The sequence below is a fragment of the Camelus dromedarius genome, chromosome 9 (genome assembly GCF_036321535.1).
Source record: "Camelus dromedarius isolate mCamDro1 chromosome 9, mCamDro1.pat, whole genome shotgun sequence".
Lineage (NCBI taxonomy): Eukaryota > Metazoa > Chordata > Mammalia > Artiodactyla > Camelidae > Camelus > Camelus dromedarius.
The window spans coordinates 35,034,040-35,046,368 of NC_087444.1; the positions used below are offsets into that span (position 1 = coordinate 35,034,040).

The 12,329-nt window shown below is 48.0% G+C and overlaps 1 protein-coding gene across 4 annotated transcripts in view; it reads right to left on the bottom strand.

Annotated features, from left to right (window-relative positions):
* WWP2 (WW domain containing E3 ubiquitin protein ligase 2) overlaps positions 1–12,329 on the bottom strand; it is a 118,191-nt gene that overhangs the window by 10,698 nt on the left and 95,164 nt on the right. For 3 of the 4 annotated variants that reach the window (XM_031458167.2, XM_064489016.1, XM_010979208.3), the window contains 2 exons: positions 9,240–9,414; positions 3,167–3,221 (listed from right to left, as the gene is read on the bottom strand). In XM_031458167.2, the coding sequence (XP_031314027.1) occupies positions 3,167–3,221; positions 9,240–9,414 (230 nt within the window). Of the gene's footprint in view, positions 1–3,166; positions 3,222–9,239; positions 9,415–12,329 lie in introns of those variants that run through there. The other variant, XM_031458168.2, reaches the window with a different exon arrangement.

The window sequence follows — 12,329 nt, forward strand, 5'->3', positions numbered from 1 at the left end:
AATCTGTCACTGGCAAAAATGACAAAGACATCTTTCCCTACTGCAGAGTAAGGAGGTATATACACATTTTTAACTCCACATCAAGCACCGTCTTTGGTTGGTTGATTTGCTGGAGGGAAGGGGGTGGTGTGGCAACATGGAGGGGGAGCAGCCCAGCTGAAACCAGAGGCATAATTGCATCCAGCTGTGTGCAAAGTGGAGCCACAGCCCAGCCTCCCCTCAACCCTGGCCCCCACCTCAGTCCATCACAGCTGCTCGCTGGTCCTATAACTGCTTTGTCCACTGGAAGCAGCCGACCCAGGTGCCTCTGTCCCACAGGCAACGCCTTTGGGGGGCAGCTCCATTTTCCCTCATCTCTCTCTGATCAGTGCTCTGCACCACAGAGCCTGTGAACCCTGCTGCGTAAAGGCAAAGTTTTGCTCTGAAACTCCCACATCCCAGGAAAACCTCTATGTAGCAAATGTGCAAAGAAACACCTGGGGTTGTGGCACTTACAAAGCCATCTTGGTCTTACACCTAAGTGTGTGCTTCAAGACGGGGCAGTGCTTGGGGAGCTCAGACATACTCTCACTCTCCTCTGGACAATATTTACGCTCTTGCCCTTTACTGGTGTAGTAACGATGGCTCTGAGTTGTTCGAGGGAGAAAGTCTGGGCTCCAGGGGCACACCCAACTCCAGCTGGCGATTCTGGTCCTTGAGAGGGATTGAAAGGGGCACCCAGCAGCTCTAGGTGGATGGTGGGCAAGACTCCGAACCCAAGAGCTGTCACCTTTCCCAGCTCAAAGTTCCTGAGCTTTCAAACCTGTTTCTGTCCTGGAAACAAGTAATGCTAATAGACTTCCTTCTTTTATAATGACAGGGAGAAGTTAAAGAAATTTTAAAAATCAGTTCCAGAAGCCACAGGGAAACTGAAAGCTGAAAAAGGCACAGAACTGGGGAGCCCAGCCACCTCCCCTCAAGTATCAGGCTGCAGTGTTCACAGTATCAACCCAGGGTCCCGGTCTCTCTCTACCTTACTGGTACTTGATGAAAATTTCAAAAACACAGACAAAAGGAAAGAAAGAAAAGAAGGTGGCCGGCCTTGCTACAGAGCTACCACCACCCAGAACAGCCGGTGGGACCATCCCACAGAAGACAGGCTTTCTGAGAGGGTTCTGAGGGGAGGGAGGATCTGCTCCCAGCCCAGAAGCTTCTACTTTGAACTAGCTCCCCCACTGGTGTTCTGCCAAGGGCCAAAACCAAGCCTGGGAGATCTGTCCAGCCAGCCAGTGTCCTGTGGGGTCCTCCCATGGCCCACCAGAACCACCTCGCTACACACGGTATTGTAGTTTGGGGTCTGGGAAAGTCCTTAGGTGACCTCATTTAGGAAGAAATGGATTTGGGTGTGTTCAGAAAGGGACCCAGCACTGGGTGCAGGAGAACACAGGGGACTTGACAGCAGGCTTGTGCTAAACGCAGTTCTCCTATGGTTTTGCTGCTCTTTCTGTTCACTCTTAACTCTCCCTGGGAAGATGGTCCTGCCACCACCCTGGGGAAGCTGACACGAAGTCCGAAAGATTTGATCAGGCAGGTTCCTGAGGCCTCGGCCAGATATTCTTTTTCTCATATAGTCTTCTGTGTTCTCCTGATCATTCGTAAACAGCACTGACTCCACCATGGCTCCTATTCTCATCTCTAATATTTCACACTTGGCTTCTGGGAGCTGTTTTCAAGACCCTGTAGCTGCTCTTACTTGGTGATCATTTAACAGAACTGGTACAGAAATAAATCACTTGACTCTACAAATCCAGGAACAACTCTGGGTCCCCTGCTCTAGGTCACAGTCTACTGCCTGCCAGACAGCCTCACAGATTCTTAATCTGATGAGTCTTGCACTGCCCAGCCAGGAATCCTCTGTTTGACCCTCTCACATTCGACATGCTGCCGATCTCTGAGCTACCAATGACCTTTCATCTGTACAGGGAGCCAGGTGGGTCACCTGTATGCATAAGGGATTCCTTAATAGAAAACCAAGCTCTCTGTGGGGGCCTCTTTCCCACTAGGAGAGCTAGGAGGCCTTTCCAGTCCTCTGGAATGCAGTGGTAAGTGACTAAGTGATACTCTGCGGGTCCAAGGGGGCGGATGCAGCCTTGCAAATTACTACCAGGGAGGAGCTGTATCTGCAGAGAGAGGATCCAGCTCAAAAGCTGCAGTTTTCCAGGTGATGCTCATCCCATCATTGTCAGCTTCTTCATCTTTGTTGGGGAGCACCCCCCTCCAATTTAATACCATCTGAGAACACCACCAAACCAGCAGTCACTGTCTTCTGCTAACAAATAAATTCAACCCGATACACACCGATTCCTGCAAAAACTGCCCTCTTCCGCTCCCGGGGACTCTTGCACACTGAACAAAACCCTGATCCAGCTCAGGGCTGCAGGATGCACTGAGGGCCACCATCTCTCATGACCCCTTTGCGCAGGCCCACTCCTTCCCAGAAAAGCCATAAAGCCTCCATCTCTCCTAAGTCTTGCATGTCCATTCCTCTAACTCATTATTGGCAAATCACACCAAGGACTTGGAATTCTCCGATGACAAGGAGAATCCAGCATGGCATTATAAACTAGCAAAGATGCACTTTCATAACGTCGCCAGCCCACGCTCAACTCTCTTATCTGTTTCCCTCTGGCCTCTTTCACAGCCGTATAGAAAAGTAGAAGGTGGCTTCCATCAGTCAAAATTAGGCTGAAGTCCTCCAACATCTCAGCTGCATAGAAACATTTGGTAAGGTGGCTCCTTCCAAGCAGACAGCCACAGACCTGAAACAAATGCACCTGGGAATCAGCCAGTGTCAAAGTGCCTTAGTCAATGATAGGATGGGTTCTTGAGGAGTCATCTTGCAAGTCAGCACCAAAACCCAACAGTCCTATGGCTGCTCAGGGATTTCTTTTGTAGGGTCACCCTCCTGCAGCTACAGCAGGTGAGTGCTACAGGGGTGCAGGGGAACCCGGTTACTTTCCCCATCACCTGCAAATGCTCCAGCTGGGCCTCCCCAGAGGGTGTGCTGGAGGGAGCCAAAATGGGAAACTGAGGCATGAGAGTGAGGAAGAGGAGCCAGGAAAAGAGGATGGAGCAAGGTAGACCATCAGCTGAGGCGGCTGAGGGCACAGAAGAACTCAGTACTTACCCCAGCCAGAAGGGAGAGGGCCCAATGGGTCATGGTCAGAGAAAGCACTCGAAGACTAAACACAAGAAACACAGCAGAACACAAAGGTTAAAAAAAGCCGCTGGTTAAAAATAAATCAACTGATAAAGATAAAAACGCCAAGGACTCATTTCCACATTTTAGCTCTTTGCAAGGCACACAGTGAGCCTTAGGTGGCATCTGCTCCTCTCGGGAGTCTTCTTCGAAAAAGAAAAACCAAAAAAGAACCCTGCACGCTGAGGGCCCAGTTAAGTTTTGGAGAGGGTGGAGCGAGGGGGAGGGAGAGGTGTGCGGGGGGGAAGGTGGGCCAGGGCAGCCAGGAGGCCCCAGGCGTGGCGAGAGGGCCTGAGCGGGGCTGCCGGCAAGCTCAGCCGGGTGCCTCTGCTCGGCTCCTGCTCGGCCAAGGCGACTGAAATCACCACCACCTCCAACTTTCTCCAAGAACCACACACGGGAGGGGAAAAAATATCGCAGGCCTTTCCAATGAAATCATTCCCACAAGCCCTGCCCACGCCCAGAGCTTCCTGGCTAGGGGCTGGCCCTCCTCCTCCACCTCCCTCGTGGGTGCAGGGGAGAGGGGGCAGCGGCGGTGGGCCGCCGCGGCCCAGACTGAGGGCACATTCAGGCCCCAGGCCCCTCGCCTCCCCTAGGAATGTTTTGCTTCCCTTCACAAAGCACCTTTCTTCTCCTCCGGCCTGAACCTGAAGTTGTTCAGTGTTCTGTGTGTGCCTGTCTGCAGGGGTGGGGCTGGGGGCGAGGTGGCGAGAGAGATGGGGAGACAGGAGAAAGAAGGGGGAGCCGACTCCAGGCCTCCAGGGTCACTGTTTACATTAGAACCCCCCACTCCCTGCCTGACTCTGCTTCGAGGTCCCTGGGGCAGGGCTGCAGTTGCCTGAGAGTTCTCATATCCTGCGGGGAGGGGGTGCTGTCAAAAGACTCTTCATAGTTAAATAAAACAAGTATTGTTCTGTGCTTGCTCTCTCTCTCCCTCTCTCTCTCTCTCTCTCTCTCTCTCTCTTTCCCTCCTTTTTCTCTTTTTTTCCTGGCTGAAGCATTTTTATTTCCCTTACTAAAATTTAATCGTTACATTAGGGGGATCAAGTTCTCAGTGCAGACTTCGGGCTGCCTAGCTGGCCCCGTCTGGGGGCGAGGGAGCCACACACGGGCAGGAGGATGAATGGAGCTCAGTCTCGGCTTGAGAAAACATTGGTAGAACTTAACTGCCAACAAACCCCCTTCCACGGCCCTCCCTCCACCCCTGGCTGAAAGGACAGAGAAACTTTCTTTCCAAGGTGGCAGCACAAGCAACTCTTCCAAAGCAAGTTCCAACAAAGACGTTTAAGTCTTGAAACCATAGGTTCCTTGATGGGATGGAGCCCCCTTTCAGCAAAGGGCCTCCCAGCCAGGCAGAATGCAACTGCTCGAATGTGCGGCAAGCTGGGCTGTCCTAGACTTAGGGCACGTTGCCCTCAACCTCAAGGGTGGGCTTACAACCTCCACCACAATTCAGATTTGTCTGCTGGTTACTGAAAAAAATCTCCCAAATTTACAGAGGTTATTTTGGTGTCTGTGGAGGGGGCAGGGGGGTCAGTATCTCATAAAATCCAAGCTCCTGCAACTTTGTTTTGTAGTTAATACATAAAAACAGTAGGGATAAAAGCGTTCGGCAACAGAAGGAAAAGAACTACCTTGTGAAATGTGCAAGCACTTCAGATAAGGAGGCCAAAGAGGAGAAGGCAGCGGGGAAGTGCTGAGCTGGAGCAATGTCCTTGCAAAAGGGAGGGACTACAGAAAAGGTCATTTTAAGAAATCAAAAGAAACAGCATTTGGTATAAAATTGTTTGCTGATTTGGGTCTTTTTTTTTTTTCCCAGAGTAAGTGGGTAATCTGCAAAGCATTCAGGAACTAGGATAGGAAATTAGCTCCCAACTGGTACCAACTGGGCTTCAGTGGGTTTAAGCCATCTCCTGCTTAATTCTACAAATCAACACACCAAAAAAGTCTTTCCTGACCGCCTCCGTGACCTGCACTGAACTAGAAATAAAAAATGTTTCTCAGCTCCTTTCTGAACCCTTGCCTTTTTTTAATGTCAGAAAGTTCACACAATGTCGGCTCTCTTTCGTTAAGGTGGTTTTTTTAAAAACAATTTCGTCGGTCTCCTCTCTTTCTCATCCTATCCAATCACCTCCTCCCCAAACCTGTAAGAGGGGGAGAGAAGAGGAGGCAGAGAGGATGGGAGAAAGACCAGAAATGGATAAACTCAAACAACACATGAAATGGAGTCAGCAGAAGCTGACGCTCATCACAATTTTCCCTCTTACAGTTAAAGCAAAACACTTGATTATTTTGGATACTTCTTCCCCAATGTATATAGTCCAACTTGAAAAATTTTTTAAAGAAGCAAACAGAAGCCAAGGAGATACAAAAAATTACAGTTATGCATCATGGCCAGAAAAACCAAAACCCCCAAACCCCCCATCTCCAATGAGCCAACTATCCCTCCTCTCCCAGCACATCTTCCCCTGAGATGCAAGATCCTCAGTGTCACCAAGAGCACGGCTGGAAAAGCACAGAGAAAGGGGCAAGGGTGGGGGTGGAGACTGTGGTTAGAAGAGAGATCCTGGGATGTGCAAGTGAGTCTCAGGGACAAGACAGTTTTCTTTATTACCAGGAAGAGAAAGGAACGCTGTTGAATAATTTTTCTGGTAACCATCCCTGGTTTGGGAGAACTGGGGCGCAGGCCACCAGCCAGAGGGCTCACGTTGAGTTCAAGTCCCTTAGGGACAAAGCATTAAGTCCTGTAATATTTTAAGGTACAAACTCACAAATAAAGAATGTCTAGCAAACACAGCTGAGGACAAGAAAACACTCTGGGAAGGGCATAGAGGTTACAGTGTAGAAGGCAGGCTCCTTTTTTTTTTTTTTTTAAGGGTGCACCCAGTGGGTGCAGAACAAAACCCAGGTGCTTCAGAATGTGATCCAAGGGGCTCTCTGCAGAGTAAGAAACACCTTGTCTGTTGCTGGATAAAGCACTTTGGCATTTGCACGTTAGGAGCCAGTGAATGATCTGCTTCTGTCCCGCCAACACCGGCTATTCCTTTAGATATTGGGGGAGGACCAAGGCAGGAGTGGAGGACGAGGTGCCACAGAAACAGTAGAAGGCTATGTCCAGGGTCCCATCTAAATATAAGATGTGCAGGACCGGGCCGCGCATGGTCAGTGGACCGCAGGAGGACCCAGAAACAGAGGGCAAAGCAGAACCACAAGGATGAAACACAAGTATGTGTATGATGATCACAAGTAACAAAGGCACGCTGGGGCATCAGGGGAGGGAAGTGTGTCAGAAATAAGGGGACAATAACAGAGAGACCGAAAAAGGTGTGCGTTGAGGCAGACGGCAGGAAGGAACTACAGGAGACTGCCATCTGGGATTCCCGTAATTTCCCGTGTTGCACTGTATTTCGTGCTCTCTGCAGGGCAGCAAAGAAGAACAAGGTCCGGTTTCAGCCCAGCAGCAGCAGCAGCAGCAGCAGGAGGAGGAGGAGGAGGGGAAGCCACTGGTATAGTATCAGCTCTCAAGTCTTCTGAGTCAAATCCTGGGCCAAGGCCAAACCCCAAAATAACTCTATGAAAGCGACTCTTCTTACTTGTAACCAGGACATGGCACCACAGCAAACAAGAGGGGCAAACCAAATCCAGAGGGGAGGGAAATCAGCACAGAGACATTGAAAGCTGACCCAAAAAAGATTCCTACTAGGTTTTTCAATATGAGTTTTGTTTCACGGAGGAAAGGAAGGGAACCATCACCTCCATCCAGAGCCCTCCTGCATCCCCAGCTACGCTGAGAAAACCATGTGAGAGGACTCAGAATGCTTTTTTTTTTTAAGCACAGAATTTTTACTTTTTGGGGACACTTCAAGTCAAAGCTCCACCTCTGCAGGCCTGGAATAAAGTTGCTAAAATGACAGAGGCAGGCGAGAGGAATGAAGCTCCAAAAGATTGAGCAGATATGCGCTCCAGAATCTTCCCTTTCACACACCAAACATCTCAGTCAACCGACAGGACCCACACGGTGTATGGTAGGGTAAGAAAAAGAGTCCTTCAATGGATTTTTCTTTTTTGATTTGAGAAGCTGGGTAAGCAGGGAGACAAAACCATGTGAGACTTCTAAAGTACACCCCTGTCTCTAGGTTGAAGGACAAAGATGCCCAGACCTTGCCAGTTTTGTAGCCATGGCCACCCAAGAAAATGGCAGGGAAAGTCTTTGGAGCCCAGCTTAAGGGGAACAATTTCTGAAATGCAGAGAATGACCAGCCCCCATCCCATTTTGAAACATGCCAGACCAGATGGCCGGCATGTGTGATAGGGGCTGTGGAGTGGGAGGCCTGGCACAAGAACTCTGCAGTGTTGCACCAGGTGGACCCCTGGGCACGGGTTGTAAACAGGCATCATCGTTGACCCTGGAGGCAACTTAACATGACAAACACCGGGCTTTCTGCTCATCTACACTAAGGAAACCGGGGTCCTCATCAGTTTCCTCACTATATCATGGGCAGTCAGCCCCCACAGACAGAGGAAGAAACAAGCCAGCCAGGGCAATGCTACCATGTCTTGCGTTTGAGGGGTAGTTGCTGCTTTGGGTGCGCAGGGTAAGAGCTGGAAATAATGGCAAAGCTGATGATGAAGGCTACTTAATTAAATGGAATTACAGGTTTTCTGAGCATTTAGAAATGGGTCGTGGGGTTAAGGTCCACTTCAAGTAGAAACAATGTGGGTTAAATGTGGTAATGTCGTGGACCAGCTCAAAAAGTTCCCAGCCTCTAATGCACCACATCCTGTGCAGATTCTACTGCAGATCCTAAGCTTCATGTTCAAGGGGCTGTAAGAAAATGCAACCAAATCTGGGAACCCCAACTCTCTTTGCCAAAGAGGTTGTGTGGCTGGGCTCCCTACCAAGCACCAGGTCGCTAGTAGAGGCTCTAGTGAAATGGAGACCCAGGAAGGACGGTTCCTAAAGGGATACAGAATGGGAGACCATTAGACGGTTAATCTGGGACCACAGCACTCTGAATCCTGGACTAGAAAGTTTAAATGTTATTCTGTAGGTAATGGCCACAGAAGGTTTTGAGTCGGTGATCAATGTAGACTAAAGCCCTCCCCCCACTTCCTTAACCCCTCGACAGTGATTTTTTTTTTTTAATGACAAAATGACTGTAAGATTTGAAGATTGCTCTGCTAAGACCAGGCAGGACAGGCTGGAGGAGAGAGAACGCCACCAGAGAGAACAATTTCGAGGCTGGCCTGACCGTTCACTTGGGAGGGAGAAAGAAAATCAGTAATCAGATAGAAGGAGGTTGATTTAGGCCAAGGGGTCGATAAACTTTTTCTGTAAAGAGCCACATGAAATATTTTAGGCTCTGTGGGCTACCCAGTCTCTGCTGTGACTGCTCAACTCTGTAGCATGAAAACGGCCACAGTCAACATCAACACGACTGGGTGTGCTGGGTGCCAATAAAACTTTATTTACAAAACCAGATGGGGACCGATTTGACCCAAAGGCCACAGACTGCCCACTTCAGAACCAGATGAAATTTAAAGGTCCCTCCATCCTTGAGAATTTGTCAGATAATAAAGATCTGAAGAAAAACAGCAGTAGCAATGGAAAGAAGGATTTGGGTGACTGCTTTGATTTGAAAAGGCAAGGTATGGGAGAGGTCACAGCGACCTTCAGGTCTCAAGTCGGGGTAAATGGACTTGGATGGGGGGACCAGATGAGAAATCCAGACCTGGAAGAAAGATGGGGAATTCAGTTTCAGACTGAGTCTATACAGTCCATACATACTGAGTCCATAAACACAGAAGCTGGACATCCAAAGTCAGAAACACTGGAATCTGAGGAATTTCACCGTGATGAGTAAAATCTCTAGGGTCAGAGCACCGACGTGTCCAGCTGTTTTCCCTTCTCACCAAACAGGTCGATGGAGAATGTGTGAGGCTGCACATTCTGCCATGCCCAGAGGCTCCCTGCCCTCGTGGCAAGCCCCTGGCCTCTCACCTGGTAGAGGAATCTTTGGCTGAAGTGCTGCATGGCGCCCTGGAGCTGGTTCCGCTGCGACTGCCACTGCTCATAGTTCCGCACGTACTCGGCAGTGGGGCGCTGCCAGGTGGTGGTCCGGGTGTTGTGATCCACATAGTAGAACCTGCCTCGGGGGTCTGTGCGTTTCTCCCAGCTGAAAACATTAAGTTCAGAATGAACACTGTGCCCATCTCACCCGTACCCTCAAATTCTAGAGAAATCTCAGAATGGCTGGCAAGGAGGACCTCGAAGAAGGGTTTGGTGTGGCTTCTGGCACAGGCGCTTGGCTGCTCCAGGGAGGCACAGCCAGGCAGGCCCCAGTCACAGAGGCTTCTGGGGCTTGGATGATTATAGCAGACATCTGTGGTTGCCCTCGCAGCAACCAATCCCTTGCTACCAGCAGCTCCTGATTTCCATTTCAGAGATCCAAGTGGTTCTAGGGAAGCTGACTCTACTTCCAACACTGGAGAGGAACTGTTGACTGGACCAGGAGTGGGCATGTGACCTATGCTGAGCCAGTCAGGGTGACTCTCATAAATTTTGCTAGGAATTCTAGAGAAAATATCTCTTCCTTGCCGGGTATGACTGAGAAAGCATACAGTTCTGTGAGCCATGGGCTGCCATCTTGGACCCAAACACAAGATGAAGTTGACCCAAGAGATGGCAGAGCAGAAAAATGGGGGAAAAGCCAGTCCCTTTGGTGATGCTGTTGAGCCACTAGATCATGAAACTAGGATCCACACGTAGAATTTTCAGTTACATGAGGCCAATGAATTCTCTTCATTATTCAGGCCAATTTGGATCCCAGTTTTTGTTACTTGCAACTGAAATTGTCCTGATATAAGGTGCCAGTGAAAATACACTGCACGGTCATGATGAGAAGACTCAGTGCAAACAACAGCAGGACTCTCCACATTATCTTTAGTGAGGAAGCAGTCTCTCCAAAGTTGGTCCTAAAATATCCACGGGCAAGGCAGGGCTAAAACAGAGAGCGAAAATTCTCAGCTGTGCTTGGTACAAGGTGTAACTTGATTTCCAAACACACGGGGAAGAAGTGATGAAAAGAAAGCAAGAAAGGGAACTATGCGGGGTGACGGAAATGTTTCACATTTTGATGGAGTGTGGGTTACATGAGTGTATGCATTTGTCAAAACTCAGTGAACTGTACACCTGAGATCTATCTCACTGTATGTAAATTACATTTCAGTTTTTACAAGTGAATTTAAATCTAATTAAGCCTCCATATCTAATGACCAGTTTACCATGAAAGATAAGAAATAAAGGAGCATGCATACAACACGAGTCACAATCAGTCACATTCAGAATATGAGAAATTCTGTAAGACAGATGCCCAGGATCTTCAACAAATACCCAGAAAATAAACAAGAAAGGGTAGGGGAACTTACAGATTATAAGAGACAGAGATTTATGAGATATACCAGCCAAAAGCTATGTGTTGATCTTGAGTTTGGATCTGATTCAAAAAATATCAAGTGTGGAAACGGTTTTTAAGACAATTGGGGAAAATGGAACACAGACTGTCTATGACATGAAGTAAAAAGAAATACTGTTAATTGTGTTGAGTTGGATGATGGTATTTTGGTTATTTAAAAAAAAAAAAACTCACCTGTTAGAGATGTATGTGATGTATTTATGGATCAAAGGGTATGATGACTAAGGTTTGCTTTAAAATTCATCATCCCCTCCCCTGAAAAGTGTGAGGTCAGATGAAACAAAATGTTATTAACTGTTAGTACTAGGCAATGGTTACAAAGGATTCACTGTAGCATTGTCTCAAATTTGGTATAGGCCTGAATTTTCCATTGTAAGCTTGAAATGGGGATGGGGATAAAAGGAGTGTAAAAAAGACAAGAGATACCACTGAAGAAAACAGGATTAACCCAATGCAAAGGGAACCCAATATGGATTACACTGTATGACTCCAAAGTGCTGGAGCACTTGTTCCTTAACTCCCTTCTCATATCTTCTCTGAATTCCGATCTTATTCCTGTGACTATCATGCTTTGGTCTGATAGTTTCCTCAATTTTCAGGGTTAGCCTCCTAGCTGACTTTTCTGGCTATCTCTTCAAAGATTCTTTCAAACTGACAGTCTCCTAAAAATGGCTTCTCCTCAAGCGGCTACCAGCCCCATGGCCAGTTCCCAGGTTGTGTCTGGATTCCGCCTGCTGAACTGACTGTCCAGCCTTCGTGACCTGCTATCACTTGGGGTTCAACTAAATGCCACCACTCTCGCCCCAAACCTGAGACTTTCCCAGTCTTCCTCCCATCGGTTCCTTTTGCAGGGACAAAACCACACCATCATTCAAGATGTCAGTAAGCCATTCAGCCCAAGGGCTTGTTTTTGTTTTGTCTCCTTGCCCTTGACTTTCCATTTCTATGTCCAACTATCCCTAAACTAATCTCCCTATCCAATCCTGCTGATAAACTACCATCAGGGTAACCCTAGCCGACTGAACCCTGATGGCATGCTCCTGCTCAAAAACTTCAATTCACTCCCCACTGCCCTCACATCAAAACCCTGAATCAATGTTCAAGGTGCACAATAATCTGGAACCTTCCGACCTTTCTCATAAATTCTCTCAACTAGAGATTTTTATTTATTTTCATCGGTTAGCAAAGGAATCATGTATCTGTAGTTTGAAACACAAATAGTACCACAGGGGAAACAAGGAAAACCAGTGTCTCTTACCCAACCTTTCCCCACTGCTGACTCCTGCTCCTCAGGGGAAGCGACTACTTTCAACTCTCGACTACTTCTTCTATCGACAGCCATGCTTCTAAATAAACGCTCATTCCACACTTTCTTGACTTCTGCCATATTAGATATTATTTACAGATTTTCCACTATCAAAGCTGAGAATTTAGTCATTGTACTCCAACCCCTAAAACACACAGTGCCCCCTCCCCTCCATCCTCCCAATTTAGAAAGTTGTCATTAAATCAATATTCAGAATTTGGATTATGACTTTGTAGAGGTAAGGACTTTGAGAACTTCGAGTCTAGAGAACTTTCACTCTCTAACAAATATGACTTTCTAGAGTTAAGAA